General features: G+C 45.4%; 1 protein-coding gene across 1 annotated transcript in view; it reads left to right on the top strand.

Annotated features, from left to right (window-relative positions):
- The window catches only part of ALKBH8 (alkB homolog 8, tRNA methyltransferase), a 73,183-nt gene extending 47,288 nt beyond the window's left edge, over positions 1 to 25,895 (top strand). Inside the window, 5 exon segments of the mRNA XM_081860351.1 lie at positions 9,745 to 9,851; positions 12,525 to 12,676; positions 15,790 to 16,046; positions 22,840 to 22,989; positions 25,198 to 25,895. Coding sequence (XP_081716477.1) covers positions 9,745 to 9,851; positions 12,525 to 12,676; positions 15,790 to 16,046; positions 22,840 to 22,989; positions 25,198 to 25,752 — 1,221 coding nt within the window. The 3' untranslated portion in view covers positions 25,753 to 25,895.
- The last annotated feature ends 893 nt before the right edge of the window (positions 25,896 to 26,788 follow it).

Genomic DNA, 26,788 nt, shown 5'->3' with positions numbered 1-26,788 from the left:
GGTAGATCGTGATTTACCAGTAGATCACAGGGTTGTCCCAGGTAGATCATGGCCTGAAGTTTAGTGATCGCCTTTGGGCAAACCTTCCCCTAAAAGGGAGAGCCAGTGTGGTGTAGTGGTTAAGAGCGGTAGACTCGTAATCTGGTGAACCGGGTTCGCGTTTCTGCTCCTCCACATGCAGCTGCTGGGTGACCTTGGGCTAGTCACACTTCTCTGAAGTCTCTCAGCCCCACTCACCTCACAGAGTGTTTGTTGTGGGGGAGGAAGAGAAAGGAGAATGTTAGCCGCTTTGAGACTCCTTCCGGTAGTGATAAAGCGGGATATCAAATCCAAACTCTTCTTCTTCTCTTCTAAAAAAAGCTTCAGAACTTTGGCCAACCTTCCCCTTAAAAAAGCTCCAGAACTTTGGTCAACCCCCCCTCCCCCCCAAAAAAGCTTAACAACTCCTAGCAATGACAATGGGTAGATCACAGCTGGTCTTTTTATACTATGAGTAGATCAGTCTCTTGGAGTTGGACGTGCCTGCTTTAGTCCTACTAAGATTTAGATTTCAACAGGCACGGCAAACATAGGTTCATTAATATATATATATTTGTAAATAGCTTTTTTATATTTGAAGAAATACGGTATCAAAACATTTTGATTTATGTATACCGAATATAGCCTTTTTGAAAAAATAGATTGGTAAAAATAGATTAATGGATAGAGAACATCTTTGCACAGTAGGATATGTAGAGCCTTATAAAATGAGTTGCAGATAATGGTGTACAGAAGAGAAAAAGAGGATGGAGAGGGGACAGTTGGGTATATTTTACTGAATCAGTCAAAATCTGTTAAATGTTGGATGTGGGCTTAAGTTGTGCGAATCGTCATTAACATATTTAATAAAATCACACACAAAGAATGTCTGTCTTGCTTTGTTCTCTAGCCAATCTCAATTTGTAAATAAGTTCTCTCCCCCCAAATAAGGCAATCTCCCACTCTTTATTATACCAGGATACAAGGTTGGCACCTACTAAGTCCTTCCCATGTCTAGCCATAATAGCTTAGGCAGCAGTTAATAATAATAATAATAATAATAATAATAATAATAATAATAATAATAATTTATTATTTGTACCCCACCCATCTGGCTGGGTTTCCCCAGCCACTCTGGGCGGCTTCCATAAAAACCAAAAATACACTCAAATATCACAGATTAAAAACTTCCCTGAATAGGGCTGCCTTAAGATGCCTTCTGAATGTCAGGTAGTCATTTATCGCTTTGACATCTGATGGGAGGGCGTTCCACAGGGCGGGCGCCACTACCGAGAAGGCCCTCTGCCTGGTTCCCTGTAGCTTTGCTTCTCGTAATGAGGGAACCGCCAGAAGGCCCTCGGCGCTGGACCTCAGCGTCCGGGCAGAACGATGGGGGTGGAGACGCTCCTTCAGGTATACTGGGCCGAGGCCGTTTAGGGCTTTAAAGGTCAACACCAGCACTTTGAATTGTGCTCGGAAACGTACTGGGAGCCAATGTAGGTCTTTCAAGACCGGTGTTATGTGGTCTCGGCGGCCGCCCCCTGTCACCAATCTAGCTGCCGCATTCTGGATTAGTTGTAGTTTCCGAGTCACCTTCAAAGGTAGCCCCACGTAGAGCGCATTGCAGTAGTCCAAGCGGGAGATAACTAGAGCATGCAGCACTCTGGCGAGACAGTCCGCGGGCAGGTAGGGTCTCAGCCTGCGTACCAGGTGGAGTTGGTAGACAGCTGCCCTGGATACAGAATTGACCTGCGCCTCCATGGACAGCTGTGAGTCCAAAATGACTCCCAGGCTGCGCACCTGGTCCTTCAGGGGCACAGTTACCCTATTCAGGACCAGGGAGTCCTCCACACCAGCCCGCCCCCTGTCCCCCAAAAACAGTACTTCTGTCTTGTCAGGATTCAACCTCAATCCATTAGCCGCCATCCATCCTCCAACCGCCTCCAGGCACTCACACAGGACCTTCACCGCCTTCACTGGTTCTGATTTGAAAGAGAGGTAGAGCTGGGTATCATCTGCATATTGATAGACACCCAGTCCAAACCCCCTGATGATCTCTCCCAGCGGCTTCATATAGATGTTAAAAAGTATGGGGGAGAGGACGGAACCCTGAGGCACCCCACAAGTGAGGGCCCAGGGGTCTGAACACTCATCCCCCACCACCACTTTCTGAACACGGCCCAGGAGGAAGGAGCGAAACCACTGTATAACAGTGCCCCCAGCTCCCAGCCCCTCTAGACGGTCCAGAAGGATGTTATGGTCGATTGTATCAAAGGCCGCTGAGAGATCCAGCAGAACTAGGAAACAGCTCTCACCTTTGTCCCTAGCTCACCGGAGATCATCAACCAGCGCGACCAAGGCAGTTTCAGTCCCATGATGAGGCCTGAATCCCGATTGGAAGGGATCCAAATGGTCCGCATCCTCCAGGCGTGCCTGGAGTTGTTCAGCAAATGTGACCCCAATTCTTTGCAATGGGATGGTGCTTCTCCGTTTTCAAATATATTCAGTAGTGCTACAGGGGGCGGGAGAGGGGAATCACTATGACCTATAATCTTAATTATTTCCTGGAAAATTGAGGTACAGAATTTTGGCGTTTGGCACAATACCACCACATGTGGACATATGTGCCTTCTCCTGGCACCCATGCCAGCATCTCGCTGAGGAAGAGGGAGGCATATATGCCAATCCACGAGGGGTTAAATACCATCAGTGAATTAATTTCAGTGTTAACTCTCTGTTCCTCTCTGAGATGGATTTATATTTTTTTTGGGGGGGGGGTGTTGTTGCCACAATCTGAGGAAAGTATAAACAAGAATGATGCAATCCAAGTCCTTCCCACACCATCGTGGTCCCCTTCAGTTTGTTGTACTCAGCAACCAAAACAAATTTATATAAAGATGAAATTAAACTCCTTGATATGGCGTTCTGATTTTTAATTGGAGGTTAAATGATGAGTGACGCTTTCTGAGAAAGATTTATTGTGCGTTTATGTTCCGAAGTTGTTGTCAAGAGTAGCCACAGGAGAGGCTGGTTACCTAATTTATATTTTAGCTGTTCTTGAGAGATTGGCGTTCCATTAACGTAAAGATCACACAGAAATTTAATGCCTTTGTCCCTCTGTCTCCTGATACCATAGCCTATGCTATTTATTGAACGTTGGATGAGATGCCAAGAGGGGGGATAGTGAAGGAGACAAGTAAACTCCTTTCTGTCTAGCACTTAAAAGTCATACATAAGCATCTGTTCTGAAAATTGGGGCAAGGTCTAAATTTGTTTTTAGAGAACCAAAGAACATGTAATGGTTGTCGCATCTGTCATGTTGGACTCAAGTTTGGGCCATGGTTTATCCTCATCTTCCACAAGTTTTACTAATTTCAATGAGCCTGCTTCGAGTAGGACTTAGCTGGATACAACCCAAACACTTTCTCTCTCCTGGTATCTGAAGAAGAAAGACATCAGCACATCAGCCGATTTAGATCCCGTTTCTTCTTTCTTGCTCTGATCTGCACTGGCTACTGACCCATCTCTTGCTTCGCTCCCATCTGATGGGTGGATGATACACTGGTTTCGATTTGAAAGTTCATTCATACTTGCTGCAGTTCTTACTGCAGAGAAAGGTAACCAGGCAACGGTGTCCCATGTCCTGGTTACCTCCATATTGCATTATTGCAATGCACTGCACATGAGACTTCCCTCAAGGAGGACTTGGAAGCTGTAACAAGTGCAGAATGCAGCAGCATGCACTAAGTGTGCTCTCACACTTGCTCATTCACACTTAGTCATGGTTTGGCTTAGTGTAGTGTACAAATCATGCCAGTATAAGACAGCTTCCTGTGTTCAAGAAGTGTGTAAGAGCAGAAACATCTATCTATATCTACCGTATTTTTCGCTCTATAACACGCACCTGACCATAACACGCACATCGTTTTTAGAGGAGGAAAACAAGGGAAAAAACATTCTGAATGAAACAGTGGATGTATCATTTTTGGGCTTCATGCTGTGGCCACAGACATGTGATCTGATGGTGAATTTGGGGTGACCCAATGCCAAAATCCTGAGAATTCCTGTGGATCCATGCTTTGTAACCACGTTTTTGCACCATTGCAGCCCCAGGCAACAGTGGGTGCGTGATTTTTTTGGTGCAGGCTGTAGCCATGGACATGCTATGTGATCTGATGGTGAATTTGGGGTGAACCAATGCAAAGATCCTGAGGATCCATGTGGATCCATGCTTTTTAACCACAATTTTGCACCATTGCAGCCCCAGGCAACAGTGGGTGCGTGATTTTGGGGGGGCAGGCTGTAGCCATGGACATGCTATGTGATCTGATGGTGAATTTGGGGTGACCCAATGCAAAGATCCTGAGGATCCATGTGGATCTATGCTTTGTAACCACATTTTAAGTGGGGAGCGAAGGAAAAACAAAGAAGGGACATTAGAGGGGTGTGCAGAGAAGCAGCTGGCTAAGAATGCAGGAGAGGGATTTAACGGGTTGGAGGAAAGAAAGACAAAAGTTTCCCCCCACCCAAGCCAGCCATCTCTCTCTCTCTCTCTCTCTCTCTCTCTCTCTCTCTCTCTCTCTCCCCCTCCCTCCCTCTCTCCCTCCCCCTCCCCTCCCCCCTCTCTCTCTCCCTCCCCCCTCTCTCTCCCTCTCCCCCAGCAGCACCGGAGCTTGCCTGGAGGGGAGGGGCTTTCCCTGCTCTTTGTTCCGTTTCAGCAAACACAGCAACGAAACAGAGGAGGGTGGGCAGTAAGACCCTGAGGCAGAATGCAGGAAAGCAGCCGCTTCCTCTTTTCAGTTTTCCCTTTTCCTTGAAGCGTTGCGATTTGATTTTTGCCTGGTTTTTCGGCTCCAGGGACCACACATTCGCTCTATAACACGCACAGACATTTCCCCTTCCTTTTTAGGAGAAAAAATCTGCGTGTTATAGAGGGAAAAATACGGTATATCATGTACCTACCTGTCTGTCTGTCTATCTCCCTATCGTCTGTCTGTCTGTCTATCTATCTATCTATCTATCTATCTATCTATCTATCTATCTAGAATGCTGCAGCGAGGCTCCTCACGGGGTCTCTGCCATGGGAGCATATTCACCCAGTGCTTTTCAAGCTGCACTGGCTCCCGGTGGAGTACAGGATCAGATTTAAGGTGCTGCTTTTGACCTTTAAAGCCCTTCACGGCCTAGGACCCTCGTACCTACGGGACCGCCTCTCCTGGTATGCCCCACGGAGAGCCTCAAGGTCCATAAATAACAACACCCTAGTGGTCCCGGGCCCTAAGGAAGTTAGATTGGCTTTGACCAGAGCCAGGGCCTTTTCAGCTCTGGCTCTGTCCTGGTGGAACGCTCTGCCTCATGAGACCAGGGCCCTGCAGGATCTGATTTCTTTCCGCAGGGCCTGTAAGACAGAGTTGTTCCGCCTGGCTGTTGGCTTGGGGCCAATTTGATTCCCTCCCTCCCTCCCTCTCTCTTTTTTTTTCCTTTTTGTTTTTGTTTTTGTTTTTGTTTTTCTTTTCTTTTCCTTCTCCTCCTGCGATGAGGCTACATTTTAATATTTTAATGTTCCATTATTTTAATGTTGTATTTTATTATTGTTTTTAAGTTTGTAATCATTCATCTTGTTTTTATTATTGCTTGTAAGCCGCTCTGAGCCCGGCCTTGGCTGGGGAGGGCGGGGTATAAATAAAATATTATTATTATTATTATTATTATTATTATTATTATTATTATTATTATCATCATCATTATCATTGTTGTTGTTGTTTAGTCGTTTAGTTGTGTCCGACTCTTCGTTACCCCATGGACCAGAGCACGCCAGGCACTTCTGTCTTCCACTGTCAAACTCATGCTGGTAGCTTCGAGAACACTGTCCAACCATCTCATCCCCTTCTCCTTGTGCCCTCCATCTTTCCCAACATCAGGGTCTTTTCCAGGGAGTCTTCTCATGAGGTGGCCAAAGTATTGGAGCCTCAGCTTCAATCTTCTATCTTCAGCTTCTATCTATCATAGGAGATGTAATAGATAAGCAGGTTCCATTTCAATAGAAGTTTAAAAGAGGTGAGCTGCTGTTCAACCCCCGTGGTAGGAGTTTGCAAGCTGTTGCGTCCCTCAGATCTGCCGAATGAAGCGTTAAGTGTAATCCTGCAGCTGCAGAATTTGATCCAAATAAAGGTATCACTTTGCAAGGCTTTTGTTCCTCTTTCTTTCTTTCTTTCTTTCTTTCTTTTTTAAAAAATCACATTGCATCCCTTATTCCCCATGCCAATGTTATAGCTATCATTATCAAACAATGACTCACTTTCTATATAGCCTCTTTAAGAATGATTTCCCCCTCCTTCTCTCTCTCTCTCTCTTTTTGTCTACATGGCCTGCCAAATGCAATTTCACCTCTGTGCAAGCAGCCTTGTGGAACTTTCCTAGCTCAAAGAAATGCCCCTTTCTCTCCCAGCTGCTCTTCTCTTTGAATTCTCTCTCCCCACCCCACCTCCCCCTGCTTCCCCCCCCTTGCATTATTTTGCCCATGCCTTTGGCAGTGGGAGCAGCCTTCAGAATGCAAGCGCCTGCTCCGATGTCTATCTAGGCATCTTTGCATGCTCTGCCACGCATTCCCTCGTCACGAACGCTTGCTCCAGCGTCATGTTTACACTGCAGAGTGGTATTCTTAGCTTCATGCGTATCGCTCACGCTTTTGAGGGAAGGGCTGGGTGTGAAGACACACTATTCCGAACCCCCCCCCTTTGAAAGAAACATTGGAAAGGATGGTGCGAGATCAAATATCCAGCATTGCCTCCCATAATATAGACACATATAAAAATTTGTATATATAACACGTATTATTGACTGTAGTCCCTAGCGGTGCACAATGGGCAAGCTGGAAATTTGATCTTCATTGGCTTTGCCACCTCTGAGAATAAAGAAAATGGGTAGAAGTGAAAATAGTAATTGGAAATCGCTCCTGTGGAGGAAAGCTGTCATGAGAGGCGGATTGATTTGGCAGTGGCAGAAGTAGCGCTATTGATTGCTAGTCCTTAGTGAATTAAAAAGAAGACCAGGAGCCTTAATGCACCTCCCTCTCTTTCCTTTTGTGTCTGTGGGTGTGTGTGTGGGGGGGACGAGACAAAGAAGTGGTGACTTGGATTGCGCTGCTGGGATAAAGACTTACAAAGAGGCAGGGAGATGCTATCTGGCTCCTTCAGCGAGTGGCCTCAGCAAGGCGGAGTCAGAACAGAAGCCTTCGAAACTGCAAAAGGATTATTGTTACCATAATTATTATTGCTATTATTAAAAGTGGGATAGAAATTACTTTCTGGAAGGCTTCTACGATGGCATTTGAGGAGGCGGAACTAGGGCAAAACCCTCTTGCAAAATGTGGATTTATACTTGATATTCTTTATTTTAAATTATTTCATTCCATGACATCTTCATAACACACTTTACAGTACATTTCGAATTATAGCTATTTTCAGTTCTATGTGTATGTATCTAAATAGCTTTTCCTTATTCCTCACCCTGTGACTTCCCTCCACCACCTAACAGCTTCTTCTGTTTCACACTCTGTTTCTATTGTGTTGTGAATATTGTTTTTAATTTCCCCCATAAGCCATCTAGCCATATTTTGCCTTTACAAAATTTGGTTGATGCATATCAATAAATTTGTTTTGGAAGAATGTTTTCCCATGTATTCTTCTACACATATTGCCACTATAATATCCACTGTTGGAGGCAGCAATGCTTCTAAATACAGTGGTACCTCTGGTTAAGTACTTAATTCATTCCGGAGGTCCGTTCTTAACCTGAAACTGTTCTTAACCTGAAGACCACTTTAGCTAATGGGGCCTCCTGCTGCTGCCGCACAATTTCTGTTCTCATCCTGAAGCTAAGTTCTTAACCTGAGGTACTATTTCTGGGTTAGCGGAGTCTGTAACCTGAAGTGTATGTAACCTGAAGTGTATGTAACCCGAGGTACCACTGTATAAGATGACTCCCAACTTTAAACTTAAAAAAATTGGGGGGAAATATAGTCTTATACACGGAAAAATACGGTAATTTCATTTTTTATTTTGCTCCCTGTGTGGTCCATACAACCTGCAACCCACCAAGTTTTGCACAGCCCCACCAGCCAGGTATGGCAGTCCTTTAAGGACTTAGTAAGTTTCCTTGTTTTTTTGCTGCCTGCCTTGGACTGCAAAAAACCCCCTGGGGGTGATGTCTAGGCCCTGGCAGGCTACCCTAAACGTCAATGAATGGCCAACTAGATGTCTTTGGGAAGCCCACAAGCAGGACACGAGGGCAATAGCTCTGTCATGATGTACCCTAGTTACTGGTATTCAGAATCATACTGGCTTTGATCCTGGAGGTAGTATATCATTGCCTTGACTAATAGCCATGGATAGCCTTATTCTGTATGAATTTGTCCAAACCTGACAGGAGCACGTCAGCAATAACTCACACGGCTTCAGTTAACTCTTTAGTCAAAGAAGCAAGACAGCTCAGGAGGCCAGGCCTAGTGAGCAAAGCAACTCGTCCTGGTAGAACTTGCCCCTATGAGGCAGTTGTGGGGACTGAAGGTCCCTGCCTTCCCACTACCCCCTAAGTCTCCTCCTCCCTGATTCCTTCCCAAGCAATCTGAGGCTCCTTCGTCTTGCTGGTCTTTGCTCCGCCCTCATCATACTGCTTTGGATTCTGGGAAACCGGAGGGGAGCTGGTCGCAGCAGAAGTGGGGGACAGCCCGGCCTCCTCATGAGCCTGACACGTTGCTGCCTCTTGGCCCCCCTCCTCTCCAGCCTCTGGTTCTGGAGTGCTCTCTGTCACAGACTCTTCCTGCTCACTAAACCCTGTGGCCTCTTCAGCTTCTGCCAGCCTCCTCCTCCCAGTCTGCTCCCTCTTCTCCCAACTGGTGCCTCCCATCAGTTCTCTGCATCCAGCCAGTCCATCACAAAACCCCTTGTAAAATTGTAGGGCAGTAGCTCAGTGCCAAAGCTTTTGCTTTGCAGTCAGAAGGTTCCCAGGTTCAATCTCCAACATCTCCAGGTACACCTTGGAATGTCCCATTCCTGAATACCTTGAGAGCCACTGCCAGTCAGTGTATGCAGTATTGAACTTGGTGGACCGATGGCTTGACTCCGTACAAGGCAGCTTCTGTGTTCCCAAAGACTCTGTGATTCTAAGTGCAAATCCTGCTGTGTCCATACACACACAATCAAAATGCTGACTTCTGTGGCAAATCTTGCCTGTTGTTGTTGTTTAGTCGTTTAGTTGTGTCCGACTCTTCGTGACCTCATGGACCAGAGCACGCCAGGCCCTCCTGTCTTCCACAGCCTCCCGCAGTTTGGTCAAACTCATACTGGTAGCTTCGACAACACTGTCCAACCATCTCGTCCTCTGTCGTCCCCTTCTCCTTGTGCCCTCCATCTTTCCCAGCATCAGGGTCTTTTCCAGGGAGTCTTCTCTTCTCATGAGGTGGCCAAAGTATTGGAGCCTCAGCTTCAGGATCTGTCCTTCCAGTGAGCACTCAGGGCTGCTTTCCTTAAGAATGGATCGGTTTGATCTTCTTGCAGTCCATGGGACTCTCAAGAATCTCCTCCGGCACCATAATTCAAAAGCATCAATTCTTCTGCGATCAGCCTTCTTTATGGTCCAGCTCTCGCTTCCATACATCACTACAAATCTTGCCTACTTACAGTTAATTCTCAGAAATAACAGATGATTTCCCCCTCTTTTCCACAGATTGTTATGGATTTCAAACATCCAGATGGACATGCCGCAGCGGTTATGCTGCCTCGGCGTAGCTTGCTGGTAATGTCTGGAGAATCTAGATACCTCTGGACCCATGGGTAGGTGTTGACAGTCACAAGTTAATGATATTACATGCATAAAAATGGCAGAGCAGACTGGCAGCAGACTTCCCTTCTTGTTTCTTTAGCAGTCACCAGTTAATGATGATCATCCATTTGCTGTTTTTTGTTTATTTACAGCAGGGCTAGGGAGTCTGTGGTCCTCCAAATGATCCTGGACTCCAACTCCCATCCTCCCTGATCATTGGCCATGCTGGCAGGGGCTGATGGGAGTTGGAGTCCAACAGCAGCTGGAATACCACCGGTTCTCCACTCATGAGCTAGAGGAATAGAGGTGATAGGCGGGGACGTGGGCCCTTTGAAGATATGCCCATTTATGTCAGCTTTAGAAACCAGGCTTTAGAAACCAGGTTTTCAGATCTGCTTTGTTCAAACTCGCAAAGCAATAATACGATTTGCTGCAGTTTATTCTGCCACAGCTGAACTCGGCTCAGCAGCATAGAAGTCAATAACAAGCTGAGCGCTTGTCTTGCTGGGAGTCAAGCGCTGACGACTTTTCAAGTCAGCAATTCTGAGGGGCTCTCAACTAGTCCCCTGGACAGATATACCGCCCCTCCATGGCAAATTCTGCATTAATGAAGCTCGTTTATCAAGTTGAGGGCGAAAAGGCTGGATGTGAGAAAGATTTGGAGTTTTGCAGGATTTCCCTGAGGAAGCTCAAACAGACTGCACAGAGGGATACTTGGGCAACATAGTTCCCAAGATTCCTTTTCCTGTACCAGACAGATTTCTTCATTATGTTACGATCCCACCAATCCTCCAGGGTGCTCAAAAATGGTATTTATGGGTCTTTGCTCCCACTTTCATTCTCTCAGCAACCGTGTGAGGTAGATTAAATGGAGAGGCAGCGTCTTGCCCAAAGAGAACATCATGGCTGATCAGCGATTTGAATCCAGGCTCCTTTGAGGCACTATCCAGGGCATTGCCCTTGCTCTGAAAGGTCTGCATTGTGGGCATTTCCCTTGTCAATATCAAGGTCTGCAAATAAATAAATAAATAAAAATAAAATGTTATTTATATCCCACCCTCCCCAGCCAAAACCAGGCTCAGAGCGGCTAACAACAGTAAAAATAGCACAATTTACATAAAATCACAGTCAATTAATTGAAATACATTCTAAAATCAATTCAGAATCAAATTAATGGCAACCATTGGTCTAGAGTTCTATGAGGATTACAGAAGGAGAGAGGAGGTCAGACTGTGCCTTGGCCAAAGGCCTGGTGGAACAGCTCTGTCTTGTAGGCCCTGTGTGAAGATGTCAAGTCCCGCAGGGCCCTAGTCTCTTGTGACAGAGCGTTCCACCAGATCGGGGCCACAGCCGAAAAAGCCCTGGCTCTGGTTGAGGCCAGCCTAATCTCCCTGTGGCCCGGGATCTCCAACATGTTTTTATTTTTATTTTTTTTGTTTTTTTTATTTAAAAAATTCTTGTTTTACAGAAGTAAGTGTAATGTCTCTCGTATTTTTTCCATGTAACATTTTTACAAATCCGTTTCATTTGTTGAGACATTAGGGGGAGAAAAACAAGATGTTTTTATTTGAAGACTGTAAGGTCCTCCGTGGGACATACCAGGAGAGGTGGTCCCATAGGTACGGGGGTCCTAGGTCCGTAATGTCAGCAAATGAGGTATGCAGATCCAAGAGGGACCTGCAGCAATATGTTGTAGTGCAGAGCAATTGGTTTTAGCCCGGCAATGTCATAGTCTCGAACTCTGAAGGGCAGGAGGAACCAGCTGTCTCTGGGGGGCTGTTGTACCCCCAACTGGGGAATCAGGCCAAGCTTCTAATGCTGGTGTTTCAACAGCTGGTGGCCCGAAACCTGCAGAGCCTGAGATGGGTCCCCCCCCCAGGTACATAGACGTTTAGACACTTGTCTCATTATTTCATAGCTTTCCATGAACCATTTTATCTAATATGTTTGTCATGTGGTGAGCCAGTGTGGTGTAGTGGTTAAGAGCGGTAGTCTCGTAATCTGGGGAACCGGGTTCGCGTCTCCGCTATTGCACATGCAGCTGCTGGGTGACCTTGGGTCAAGCACACTTCTCTGAAGTCTCTCAGCCCCACTCACCTCACAGAGTGTTTGTTGTGGGGGAGGAAGGGAAAGGAGAATGTTAGCCGCTTTGAGACTCCTTCGGGTAGTGATAAAGCGGGATATCAAATCCAGTCTCTTATTCTTATTCTTCCTCCTCATGTTAGAGAATAATAATAATTGGCAGAAATGACCGGCAGAATCCGAGACCAGGGAAAAGAGTCGGCGGAAGAAGACTGGAAGAAGTTTAAAGACTATTTGTGGAAATATTGTAAAATTAATGAATGTTAGAATGATGTTGGACAGAAATTAAGTGGTTTCCAGCTGTAATGCTTAAGAGATATGAAAAATAAGGTGTACAAATAAGTAAAAACTAATGGTGAGGATTTGCTGACCTAACAATTTGAATTGGAATATAAGAAAGGGAGGTACGAGGAGGTCTGGAAAATAAGTTAAAAGAAAATAAGTAAATGGAAATTCTATCTGTTTTTAGTTGTTTTTATTTTTGTATTTTTGCTGTTTTTTCTTTTTGTTTTATATTGTATTACTCTTGAAAACTTTAATAAATATTCTATAAAAAAATAGATGATAATAATGATAATCCTAGCTTCTGTTTTGTTTTAAAGCATCACACCTAGGAAGTTTGACATTGTTCAAGCATCTGAAGGACAGAAAATTGGAGCTGTCACTGCTGACATTGGAGATTTAACCTTGAACAAGAGGGGAGAAAGGACATCTTTCACTTTCAGAAAAGTCAGGAGAAGCCCTTGCAATTGCTGTAAGTTCCAGTTGTTCAGATACAAACAGTGGAGCTTGTTGGGTCCCTCTCCTTTAAGGCTATGCTCCCCCCACTTAGCCCTCAGCTCTTAAAGGCATGGCTGGATTAACTGCTCCTCATTAAACCTTGTGCCATGTTCATTCTACACTTGTACGGAATCAAACGCTCATGGCAGTTCTGACTCTGTGGAACTCCCTGCCCATTGATACCAGACCTTAACCATACTGTTTTTGGCACCTGCTAAATAATTTCTTTTTCTTTAGGCAAGTCTGGCCAGCTATGTAAAGTCAACATATATTTTAATGAGTGCTTTACTTTAGAATGAGTATTTTAACTGCAGATCTTATTTATAATTTTAAATTATTTTGGGTAAATTCGTTTTCAACTTCTGACTTTTATCAATAATATGAATGTATATTTTATGCAAACCGTTTTTCCAGTTAAGCAGCATGCAAATTCTGTAAAAGAAATGCATTTTAAAAAAGCACGCTTCAGCATGTCTTGCTGAGGCTACAGCATCTTGGGACGCTTACCAAGTATCGCAGCAGTAGCCAATGTGGTATCCTGCAGATGTTGTGGACTGCAACTCTGGCCTTCCTCACCATTGACCATGCTGCTGGCCGGGCTGATGGGTGTTGTAGTACAGCAACATCTGGAGGGCACCATATAGTCTATCCCTCCTGCATCAGAAGCGTCAGGCACTCGTCTCTGAGCTCTCCTGGCCTCCAGTTGTGGAACAAGCTGTCTTGGCAATATGGGAGCCCCACTTTGGGCAAAGGAATAAACTAGGGCTGAGTGGAAGGCCTATGAGAGCTAACAGCCTGCAGTAGGGGCACTTCTTCCCTCCTCTCTGGATATTCTTGCCAACCGTGCCCTAGGGCGTGACCTCTGGTGACCACTACATTCTTACTGGTCCCATTCCCCTTCCCACTCCCAGGACTCTCAACTTGTCATGGTCATAGCTGTCAACCGTCCCTTATTTGGTGGGAAAGTCCCTTATCCCAGCGCCGTGTCCCGCTGCTGTCCCTTATTGATGATGTCCCTTAAATTTCCCGGGTTTCAAAGGAAGCAGCTCCTCTCCCTCCCTGCCAGCCAGGGAGGCTCAAGCTGTGTTGCTTGGCTGCATTGCTTACCCAATAAGGAGTCTAAGAACGACTGGGGGGTGGAACTTGCATGCCTTGTGCCGATCAAATCGGCCGCGTTGCCTGGGGAATCGCCTTTGCTCAGCGCTTCCCAGCGGAGAGGGGACGGTGGGTTTCCTTGCTGCATCCCCTTTGCCGGGTTGCTGCACTGTGGAAACCACCGCTTGAGGCTTCGTTTGGCTGCTGGCTGGGCTTTCTACCTTTGGCTCGGAGGGGCTCAGAAGTTGAACACAGCTGTGCTTGGAAAATCCCTTATTTTGGCTGCTGATCCCTTATTTTTGAGGCTGCTGGTCCCTTATTGTCAAACCTGTAAGTTGACAGCTATGGCCATGGTTCACTCAGGGCTGACCCATTTCCTCTGCAACACTTAATGCTGTCCCTTCCAAACCCCACCCTCTCTCCAGCTTTGCCACCTCTGATTGGTTGGGTGGAGCAGCAGCAGCTGAGCGGTTAGATTCCTGCCCTTTTGACTGGGTCTGTTTCACTACAGGGCTTTTATTCCTTGGTTGGTCTGCTGCTACACAATATTGATTTCACCTGGAAATAACCTTTTTTCTTTGTTGTCTCCTTTTAAAAACAAACCACTACCCCTTCTTCTCGACTGGCAACAAATTTGTCTTTGAAAGTGCAGCAGGAGTAAGCAATATTTCCCATCTTTTAGCCTCTAGAAAGCAGTCTTGTGGCCAAAGAACACCCTTTAGCACAGAACGAGCACCTTAATCAAAGTAAGACTTTTGAGTCGAGCATAGCTCTAGTAGTTCAGACAGTTTTGCAAAAACCATCTGATCGATGTGTTCCAAGAAAAAAAAAAAGACTTTTGATTTGCTTCTTATCGTGTAAACTTTGGGAATTGCTGTTAAGGTTTGTTGCCACATCGGCACACCTAGGGAGGGTGGTTCTATGTAGTCACCCAATATAAGTTTGGGCTTTTTGTTGCTGGTTCCACACCATGCCCTGAAGCATCCTGTTTTCGCCCTTATTTAAACTTGTATGATGCAGTTGTACCATTTTTGCATGCAACGTGGTGCAGATACAGCATGGAAACCATGGTTTGCAAATTGAGATCCAGCCTAGGGGCACACACCCACTCTCCTCCCCTGCTCCCCTCCCCAAAGAGAAGTCTTCCCTCCCTTCCCATCTCAATATTAAAAGTATTGAAGAGTTATTTGTTCACTGGTGCTAACTATGCAACAGTTTATTCTAACCATGGTTCTCTTTTGAGCCAGAATTTGGTATTATGGTTTCACATGAACCATTAACTTCGGTTTAATGTAACTCTAAACCATGGTTAATGTTGTCAGTTACATGCAGACATGCAAAGTGAGTCTTTGTAATCAGGCTTATAGGGTTGCTAATCTTCCCTACTAGTAGAAGCCCCTTGTGCCTTGAGAGATGGCACTCCAATAGATCCCCAGAATTTTGTAGGGTGCACAGGGGGCTCAAAGTACAAGGGGTAGGATCTGGAAAGCCCCTATGCATGGGTAGAATACTTCTAGTGTTTGGGATCCTGGCCGTAGTGTTTTTCAGATACAGTTCCTAGGATGTAAACCTAGGTCTAGTAACTACTCTGCCCATACCATACTCTTGCACCCTGATCCTTTTAGAGTATCTCAGTTTAAACCGAGATATACCATTTAGTTCAGTGTTTCCCAAACTTGAGTCTCCAGCTAGCTAGCAAGACCAGTGGATGATGGGCATTGTAGTCCAAAAAGAACTGGAGACCCAAGTTTGAGAAACACTGATTTAGTTCATCAAATGTATAGATTAGTGTAGATCACTAACTAGGTAATAGATGTGCCATTTTAAATTCAATTCAATTCAATTTTAAAACTGAAACTCAAAATGTGCAATTTGGTGTGCGGTTTTCAGAATTCTCTGTTAAGTGAGCGCAATCCAAAATGGACCGCTCTGGTTTGGAGCACTGTGTTCTGTTTACGGACAAAGGAATCCTTATCCTTTCCTACCCTGTAGCTTATCCTTCTGTGTGTGACAGTCAGCGTAAGGACACAGAGCCCTCCTTCCCGGATAATGAGAGTGAAGCCTCGAAGCTAGAAGAAAAGTATGTCCACGAGGTGTATGAAGGGATTGCCACGCACTTCAGTAGCACGAGACACAGCCCATGGCCGCGAGTGGTTGAATTCCTGAGGACTTTGCCGTGTGGGGCTGTTGTGGCTGATGTCGGCTGTGGCAACGGAAAGTATTTAGGACTCCGCAAAGACTTACATATGGTAAGGAACTATGTGGTTTCAGTCCGCCTTGCTTTGAAGGGGATAGTTAACCTATCAGGATTGCATCTCCTATGACATTTTTCCTACATGGAAATTTTTTCCTCTTTTTTCCTTTTTCCTTTTTCTTTTTCCTCCCTTCCCTTCCCTCCAAAAAGATCCCACAAAGTGACTTACAACACAGTAGTCCAGTTTCAAATACATATGCTGGAATCAGGGGGAGGAGCCTGTGACTAATGTTTCCAATCCCTCAGATGGCGATTCTCACTTTTATTTGGCTTTGGAAGGTCACCTGAGTTGAGCCAATATTCAAACAGGCCATTCAAAATCATAAAGAGTTCCTAAAGCCCAATAAAGCTGTCGTAACAATTGTGGCATGTGTCAGAACCAAGCCAGGGTTGTGAGTGGCCGAATCTGGAACCTGGAGCATGTGCTTGCCATCATGGTGGGATCCTGGCTGTCAGTTGCTGGCACTGACTGTAATGCACTCGGCTGCAAATTATGGATGTAGAGAGGCAGATTGGCACTCGCTTTTGAGATGAATAAAAATGAACAGTATTCCTTTATCTTTGAGTGAACTCGTTCCCTCCTCCTCCTTTCAATCGCAGGGCTGCTTTCCATGGTTCTGAAACTCTTGGCTTCTCTTTCTTGTCCAGGGTCCACCAGCACAAAGCCAGCAGGGGCAGCTGTAGCATCTTGCCTCCTGGTGGGGACAGAGATATGGATCAGGACACTTATACTGCCTGCTGTTACCACCAGTGTTTCACATCGCTGCTCTCCATAGAAGCCCATCAAGCCTGTGCAGAAACAATTGTAGCTCTTAGGCTTGGCTTCTGCAGCTCTTGGTTCCAGCTGGGGATCCCCCTGAAATTGTGCCACCCAGTCCCATCTTGGCTTTTCCCACTGCCTTGAAGTTTTTCCTCTCCAGTGTGTCCTGAAACTGCTGCGTCTGTATTTTGACAACTAAATTTTGCCATTACAAGCCTAACCGGTTTGGCCGACTGTGCCTGGATTCATGCTATATTACCATATAATGATACCTGAGGTTATATATAATAATCCCAAGAAAATGTGATAACACAGAGAGCAAAGTTCCACCCCCCACCACTTTCAGGCAGTGCTTGAAGATTAAAACCCCAGGAGAGCTGCTTCAGCTGTAGAGTACTTTTCACAGCTGCTGTTCAAAGTACAAAGCCAGAGGGGGGGAAAGACAAAGTAGAGCAAGGGTGGGCAATCTGTGGCCTTTCACATTTTGATGGACTTCGACCCCCATAATCCCTGGCTGCTGGTTGAGGTCCCCTGAAGGGCACAGGTTCCCTACCCCTGCTCCCAGAGCAAAGGGGACCAATTTCTGTTTTCTGAGGAACCACATTGCCTTCCAAACCATCGTCTAGTCAATGGCAACTAGCAGTAAGAGCTTCATAAAGGGGGGGGGGGGTAAAGGGGACCCCTGACCATTAGGTCCAGTCCTGACCGACTCTGGGGTTGCGGCGCTCATCTCGCTTTATTCACCGAGGGAGCCAGGGTACAGCTTCCGGGTTATGTGGCCAGCATGACTAAGCCACTTCTGGTGAACCAGAGCAGCACATGGAAACACAGGTTATCTTCCCACCGGAGCGGTACCTATTTATCTACTTGCACTTTGACGTGCTTTTGAACTGCTAGGTTGGCAGGAGCAGGGACAGAGCAATGGGAGCTCACCCCGTCGCGGGGATTCGAACTGCCGACCTTCTGATCAGCAAGTCCTAGGCTCTGTGGTTTAACCCACAGCGCCACCCGCGTCCCATAAGAGCTTCATAGCTCTAATAAAAAGGAGCTTAGACAATGCCAAGGAATTACATGCACAGTTCAGAGACGTGAAACATGACATTGTAGAAGAAAATCCCTCACTTTCATTACCACACTGGGGGCGAAATGTTAACCCCACACTGATTAAAAGTAGGTAGATTACCAGGGGCCAGGTAAAATTGCTTTGTAGGGCAGATATGGCCCCGTGGGTTGTGAGTTGGCCACCCCTGCTTTAGAGCACAAAGCCTACATGCACAAATGTGTTTCTCTAGTCTTCTTTCGGGTATCCTTAGTTTGGAATATTCCAGCAACATTAATCAGCTCAGTGCATAGTGAAACTATGGAACTTGCTCCCATATGAAACAGTGATGACCACTAACCTAGATGGCTTTAAAGGACAGATGCATGAAGGGAAGGGTAATCAATGGGCTACTTGCCATTTTGACTGTGTTCTGCCTCCACAGTTAGAGGCAGCAATACCACTTGCTGGAAACCACAGGAGTAGAGAGTGCCTGAAGCCCTTGTGCTTGAATCCTGCTTTTGGGTTTCCCATAGGTATCTGGTCAGCCACTATCAGAATACAGTTCTGGACTGGACGGGCCGTTGGCCTGATACAGCAGGCTCTTCTGATGTTCAATCGACATATCTGAAGTCTTCCACTGGCCTATCTCTCATGATGGTGGTATATTTTGCTTCTGCCAGTGTAGCTGGTCTTCTACCAAATCCTTTGACATCTCAGCTGATATACCCTAGCCTTAAGATTGCTCCCTACGAGTAAAAAAATGTTAACTGGCACACAGTTCAAAAGCCATTTTTAGACAGTAAGCAAATCCCAAGCTGACTTGCTCCTGAAGAGGCCAAGGAAAGCTTTCTTGTTGCTTAACTTTCTCCCTCTTGGCAGCACTCTTCATTAAGATTTGTCTCTCCAGCAAGCTCTCTCATTGCAATGTAGTCTGGCGTCTGCAATGTAGTTAATATCCCAAATCAACTAATAATTATTTTCAGGCTACAACATTCAGGCATAAACACGCCCACTTGTAAATCAGTAGATTCCTTCTGGTTAAAAATAAATTGCCTGAAGCAGATGCATTATAATTCCAGACAGGGAATTATAATAGGGACTTTTATTTTATCAGTGAGCAGAAAGAAGGGAGATAAACATGCCTGCCGGTTATAACGATGATAATAATAAACATACATCAGGTTGCTCCAGTATTATTGCAGTATGCCCAGCAACATCACAACGGCTCACTTCATAAATTTGGTGTGGTTTAGCTTGGGTCTGAATTGTTTGATGAGAGTGTGTGAGAAATGGCCAAAGGAGTTTTGAAATTACCAAGAGATTTTTGAGAGAGACTCGTGGGGATTGGAAGCGAGTGATAGATTTGCTACACTGGCCAAAAGGCAAATATGGATTTGGGATGATGGGAACCTCACACATCCTTTCAATCAAAGTATTGCTTTATTAGCCAATGAAAAGGGAACATATCTTGCAGGTGAAGGACTCAAAACAGCAGACAGGTGAAAAGAAAGCCAAAAATAAAAATAGGGAGCCCACTGGGTATATGACACAATTCTCCTTTTTGTGGCCATGAGAGATGGCCTTCTCGTTTTTAGACGCAGCCCCTTCTCTCTGAAAGGTGACGCGGCAGCTCTCTGTGAGGGAAAACAAAACACTACGTGAAAGAAATGTTAAAGGTCTGACTCAGAACAAGTGAAGCAAGGGAATTTCTCTCTCCTTTCTCTGTCTCGCACTGTGGCTGCATGCTGTCATCTTTCTTGCTGTGTTTGTATGAATTTGCCCGAATTTAATTTGCTTCCTCGAGACTCTCATGCTATTAGTTATAGCTGAGATGTTTCTCTAGGGAGCCACATAATTTCATTTGGTGGCTGGATTTCAAAATTAGATGTAGTTCTCTCTCCATCAGCTTTCTGATGAGTCGCATCAATCAGGTTTCAAATGGACTTAAATGATCTAATTCCACCAGGAGGAGTTAGTTATTGTGAGGTAAAGCTAAAATGACCACAGTATCCTGTGGTTCTTTTTGTTCCCTGAGCTTGGGGAGATAATCAGCATCTTGTGGATGGCAGGCTCCCTAATAATTATTATATTTTGCATCTTCCTATCTCCGTCGCTAACCTGGTAATAGAAATAAATGTGGCCACTGCAAAAAATATGGCTCTGTTCTAGGGTGAAACCATGGCCCTTTGGTTTCTTTCCTTCACAGCCTCAGGAAATGTGGACAGGAAAAACAGAACAGCTCCTAAGATTCTTTGGGGAAAGCCATGGGGGACCATGTGTTGAGATTCCTGCATTTCAGGGGGTTGGACTAGATCAGATCCGTCCAACTCCCAAGAGACTGTGATCTACTCCCAGTATGAATAAACGAATAAACTGGCAGTGATCTACCCATTGTCATTGAGGATTGACCAGAGTTGTTGAGCTTTTGTGGGAGAGGATTGCAGTTTACTTAAGCCCACGATCAGGATCACCAGGGGATCTACCTATCGATCATGGTCAACCAGTTGGACATGTCTGGACTAGATGATCCTCTGGATCCCTTCCAACTCTATGACTCTATGACTGTTTAAGGTGGTATAATACTGCTTCAGCATCTTAAAAAGTAGAGACATCACCTTGCCAACAAAGGTCCGTATAGTAAAAGCTATGGTTTTCCCAGTAGTGATGTATGGAAGTGAGAGCTGGACCATAAAGAAGGCTGATTGTCGAAGAATGGATGCTTTTGAATTATGGTGCTGGAGGAAACTCTTGAGAGTCCCATGAACTGCAAGAAGATCAAACCTTTCCATTCTGAAGGAAATCAGCCCTGAGTGCTCACTGGAAGGGCAGATCCTGAAACTGAGGCTCCAATACTTTGGCCACCTCATGAGAAGAGAAGACTCCCTGGAAAAGACCTTGGTGTTGGGAAAGATGGAGGGCACAAGGAGAAGGGGATGACAGAGGACAAGATGGTTGGAAAGTGTTCTCGAAGCTACCAGCATGAGTTTGACCAAGCTGTGGGAGGCAGTGGAAGACAGGAGTGCCTGGTGTGCTCTGGTCCATGGGGTCACGAAGAGTCAGACACGACTAAACGACAAAACAACAACAAAATACTGCTTCAAATGTATGGTTATGGATGTGCGGCAAAGGCACTCTGCAGATGCTCAGGAGTGTTCATCTTTGCTACTTCACCCGCTGCAAGGCTAAACGTTGGGATTTCAGACGGGATGATGGGCTGAGCCAGATGAAACCCTGGTTCACATAAGCATGGGGGGGAAGAAAGAATGAGTTAATTAAAATAATATGAAAGTGCCTCTGATAATCCAGTAAGATCATTACACCTTCTTAGCAACTCGTAATTATCTGTGTCCAGTCATTATGGGCATGCCTGCAGCTCCCATCGTATTATTTATATCAAATGCAAATTTAATCTGAAGCCTGTGTAGCCTTTGCAGTTTCTTCTCTGCATCTCAATTGAGGTAGGCAGTGCTCCCGGGTCTTCCCCCCTCCCCCCCTCCCAGTGCAAGATCTAATCTTTTGTTTTGGGCAGTAGTGGATTCGCTTTAATACATAGGACGTTACAAGTAAGCCCGACTTCACAATTATTTGATATAATTTAGATGCAAATTAGGAACCTCATATTCTGCCGGTCGTAGGCTTTCTTCCTCTTGGCTAGCTTAGCTGCAGCTCATTACATTTCATCAGAGTACAGTGTTGCCTCTTTTCAAGGTCACTCCAGTATTGTCTTTTTGATTGAATTCCTGCTTCCCAGTCAATTTATACTGTACATATCTGGGACAGAGTGTGATTGAAACCAGAAGAATTGTGCCTCTTTTTTTAATCATGGAAGGTGGCCACAGATACAGTCAATGAAGCACTCACTTTCTCCTCTTTTCAGCTCCTTGTTTGTACATGGAACCCTTTCATAGAATTGTTCATAGACTTCTAGAGGTGGAAGGGACCCTGAACATCATCTAGTCCAAGCCATTGCAATGCAGGAATAGGCAGCTGTCCCATACAGGGATCAAACCTGCAGCCTTGGTGTTATCAGCACCATGCTTTAACCAGCTGAGCTATAAGGCTACTTAAACCTTTGAACCTCATTGGACTCTTAAGTGCTGCGGCTTCATTGGCTAAAATCCCTGTTTGAATTTGTGGTGCCTTAAATTTCTTTCATCTTTCTCAAGATTTCAGGGAGGGAGTCCTAGCTCATTGGTAGAACATCTAGCGTCCATGCAGAAGGTACGAGCTTCAATCCACAGCAACTCCAGTTGGGCCTGGGATGGAATATCCCTGTCTGAAATCCTGGAGAGCAGCTGGCAATCAACACAGACAGTTCTGAACTAAATAGACTATATAAAGCAGCTTCCTGGTAGAAATGGCTGCTGGTCAAAATTTGCCTTGTTTGCAATGAATGCTTTTTAAATTCTTTTTATTTAATTGCATTTTTAAAAATAAAAAAAAAAGGTGTTAGCTTCTACCAAAGGCCAACGACATTTTGAGGAAAGGAAACCAAATTATTTTATTCTGGGAGTAAGGAGCACTTTGCTTTTGACACCCTCTGCAAAATCCAAATGATAACGAACTACTTTACTGGGACATTGTGGGACAGAGGAGGCTCAGAAGACAAGACAGCCATCACAGTGCAGCATTTCAAAGGAGATGGCATTTCTACCGCACATGCTGGAGAAATCCAGAGGTGCCATTTGAGCATGTCACATCTCGACAGTCCTCTTTTATTCCTCCTTTCTTCAAATTTCTACACAAGTATGCAGTTAAAATTTTGAAGAAGTGAGATCCAACCTTGAGATACTCAATTATTTCTTCCGCAAAGGAAAAAATGTGCCAGAAATTCAAAATACTTGCAGGCTTTGTTGCGGGGGGGGGGGGGGGGGAGATGTCTGAAGGAAAGTAGATCTCCTGCCTGTAGGTGATTTTTGCAAAATCCGCATGAAACTCATGTATGTATCTTGTTAAGAGTGCAGTCCTTCCCATTTTCTCTTGCAGTTTGGCTGTGACCGGAGCGTGACTCTTGTGGACATTTGTGGAGAGAAGGGATTTCAAGCCTTCGTGTGCGATGCGCTCAGAGCACCAGTACGAAGTGGCTCATGTGATGCCTGTATCTCCATTGCCGTCATCCACCATTTTTCAACAGTGGTAAGTTAAAACTCTTCCCTAAGATTTGTTGCCATTTCCTTTACACAGCAACACTGGATGTCTTATACAGTCGTAACTTGGTTCTTGAACGCCTTGGTACTCGTACATTTTGGCTCCCAAATGCCGAAAACCTGGAAGTGTGTGTTCTGGTTTGTGAAACTTTTTGGGAAACCAAATGTCTGACATGGCTTCTGATTGGGTGTTGCAGGCTCCTGCAGCCAATCGGAAGCCGTGCCTTGGTTTTCGAACGTTTTCGGAAGCCGAATGGACTTCCGGAACGGATTACGTTCGAGAACCAAGTTACGACTGTACTGGGTCAGATTGCTTGTCCATCTATCCCAGCATTGTCTCTTCCGAAGGACAGCAGCTTCCCAGGGGTCTTGGCCAAGACCCATCATCCACTTTGGCTTTCAGCCAATATGAGCTGGTTTCCATTGCACTTTCTTTTCCGATGATGGGTGGGGCTAGGCTATCAGGACACCCATGTTTAACTTCTCAGCCATTAGCTGGCTAAAAGAGCCATCCTATAGCCAGATGAACCAGGGTGGGCAGGGTTAGGATCCATCCAATGGGTCTCTGGCTGAGCTGGGAGGTTTCTGGTGCAGCCAGGCTACATTGGCATAACACCCCATTCTTGGCTCAGCCAGAGATACCTTCCCCATCCAGGCTTAGCAAGGGCCCAGCTGGCTGAGTTGAGCCTGGTGGATCTTAAGCCATCGTAAGCCCTAAAAAGCATGTGTGGAGGGGGCGACTCAGGCTGGATCTTAAGTAGGGCTGGACGATATCTGATTTTCAACATCACAATATATCACCAGCTAAACATTGTGATATACTGATATATTACAACGTCTGAAATAAGGATGGAACTATGTAAAGTCATTATCTGGCTTCATGGTTTTTCCCACATTGTGATTTTTGCATAGCGTACACACACACATGATAATTTGCGATATATTGCCAGGTCAAAAACTATGAAGCTGATATGGACTTCAAACCGGTTTTGGATGATATATTGCCCAGCCCTAACCATAGAGCCCAGGGCTTGCTGATCAGAAGGTCGGCAGTTTGGATCCCTGCGACGGGGTGAGCTCCCATTGCTCGGTCCCTGCTCCTGCCAACCTAGCAGTTCGAAAGCACGTCAGAGTGCAAGTAGATAAATAGGTGCCGCTCTGGCGGGAAGGTAAACAGCGTTTCCGTGCTCTGCTCTGGTTCGCCAGAAGCGGCTTAGTCATGCTGGCCACGTGACCCGGAAGCTGTACGCCGGCTCCCTCGGCCAATAAAGTGAGATGAGCGCCGCAACCCCAGAGTTGTCCGTGACTGGACCTAATAGTCAGGGGTCCTTTTACCTTTACCTAACCCCTAAGCCTGTTCAAAATGGTCATGAGACCCGGCCACCTAGCATAAATTAAACCAGCAGAAAAGGTGGTGTCTCTCAAACACTGTCTTAAGTGCTTGTTTTCCCTCTGCCAGGCTTAGGTTGGCTCAGTCAGCAGTAGTCCCACTCCTAAGCAGGAGTTTGAATCTGGTATACTTCACAGCTGCTTAATTTATGCCAGCTTGCTTTACTCCAGCGTCTTGTGTCTAGGATTGCTCCTATATGCAACAAACACACGTTTCAGCACACAGAAAACTATGGTGCCCAAGGCTTGGCGCTGGATACCAAAAGGGCTACTTCTGCCCATATGAACCTGTGCACACACTTCAGTTCTTAGGGGAGGAGGAGTCCTGTTCTGTATCCTACCACCATCTGAGATGCCATTGGTAGGTGGGAGGAACAAACCCTTCTTGCATAGAAGAGCCAGGGCCCAGATTATGGATTGTCTTGTTATGAAACATCCAGATTGAGGCACCAGTTGTTATCCTTTTTTTTCTTACTTAGGCACACCTTACAACAATGCCCTTACATTTGACGTTGGCTGCTCCTTTTTCATTTGAGCAAGCAATCATAAAAATGGCAAGCATAAGCAGTCTTTTTAAGAGCAAAACAACAACGTTTAAATGGAGGTTGATAATTGCCTTGGGTATTACAGAGCAGTAAAAAAATTATTTTACCAAATAAACAGATAAAGAGCAGTACAGGTGTTCCTGATTATATAAACCACTAGAGCACATCAGTTTTCCTTTGCTGTACTTGAGGCGTTGCTCTCACTTGCAGTCCTGCTGCTGTTAACCTTCGGACTGACTTGATCTGCTTTCCCCCTTGACCAGGAGAGAAGGCTGGCCGCTCTCTGCGAATTAGTCCGGCTGCTGAGGCCGGGTGGAAGAGCCCTCATTTATGTCTGGGCTATGGAACAGGAATACAAGAACCAGAAGTCTAAATACCTGAAAGAAAAAAGAACTAGCGGTGGTGTGTTGGAAGAGCTCGGCGGTGACACAGTAGAGGAAACAGGTGACAGTGACTCTCAAAGTTCAGTGCAACCCAGCCGGGGCACCGGTCATATCAAGAGCAGGTGCTGCAATGCAAACCAGGCCGTTCATGCCAAACTGCCCGTTCATACCAACAGAACATCCTTTGGCTCCCAAGACTTGCTGGTCCCTTGGCACCTGAAAGGTGGTGTGAAGAAGAAATCCAGGCATGTCCAGTCTCACCAACCTGTGGGATGTTCTGCAGACTCGCAGGAACTTAGTCCCATATTTCACCGTTATTACCATGTCTTCTCCAAAGGAGAACTGGAAGCGCTCTGCAAGAGGCTAGATTGCATAGAGGTGCAAGAGAGTTACTATGACCAAGGGAACTGGTGTGTAGTTCTTGAAAAGCAGTAACTTTTCAACAAAACCTTGCAGGTTGCCAAAGTGGAAAGGGAATGTATTTGACATAAATATTTGGTTGCAAAAGGGTATCTGGGCGGCATCTGGCTTTTAGCTGTGGCTTTATGTTTATAAAATAAATATTGTTTTTTACAGTATTGCTGGGATTAGGAACTTGTATCTTGCTCTGGCTTTACCAACCAAGTGTATTTCATTTCTCTTGTTAAATTTGGTATTCTGCCTTTCTACACTGAGGTACTCAAGGCAGTTTACACCCCTTAACAAGCACAGCCCCAGCGGCTGCATGAACACACAGTTGAATCAGGACTTGTCACTAAATGCAGCATCTGTAACTTGAGTCAACCAGCAGAGTAAGACAAGATGCTGAATAACAGAAAATGGGCCTAAAGTGAAGGATTGTCTAGGAGAGTAAAGAAAATAAAAATAAAGTAAAATGGTGGTTTTGGAACTGTATAAATAAATGAATGGGTGCTCAAGAAATCAGAGGAGGTTGAGGAGAATGGATTGTGAAGTTACATGGAAAGAGCATAAGAGCAAATGTTTGTACTGAATGTAAAAGTTTATTATATAAAGTTAAGTAGCGTTGGCAAGTAGAAAAACAAACAAACAGAAGAACCCATTAAAAAAGGCAATATAAGCAGAGACTTATAAACTTTAAACTAATCCAGAATCACAAGAGACCATAATGTTCAGCACAGTTATTGGCTCATTTCCCCAGTTTCCTTATGTACAAATGTTCCCCAACTCTTTACAGTGATTTAATTTTCATCTCTGGTTCTCAGCAATGTTCCCATTACCTTCCACAATCTTTGTAAGCCTGACATTTTATTCTTTAGATGGAATGCAATGGATTGAGGGCTGAGTTAAAAGAGGCAGGGGTCTAAGGTTTCTGTAAGGCACCAATCAGGTCTCGAACCATGATATCCAGCCCCTGCTCTCCAGCTCCTTACTTCTTGCACCACCAGTCCTCCTGAGGCCAGGCAGAGTAGGCTGGCTCTGTGTGTGTGTGTGTGTGTGTGTGTGTGTGTGT

This window comes from Podarcis erhardii, assembly GCF_964252035.2.
Source record: "Podarcis erhardii genome assembly, chromosome: 4".
Classification (NCBI taxonomy): Eukaryota; Metazoa; Chordata; class Lepidosauria; order Squamata; family Lacertidae; genus Podarcis; species Podarcis erhardii.
Note: the sequence above shows the minus strand (reverse complement) of the source record. Positions and strands in the feature narration are given on the sequence as shown.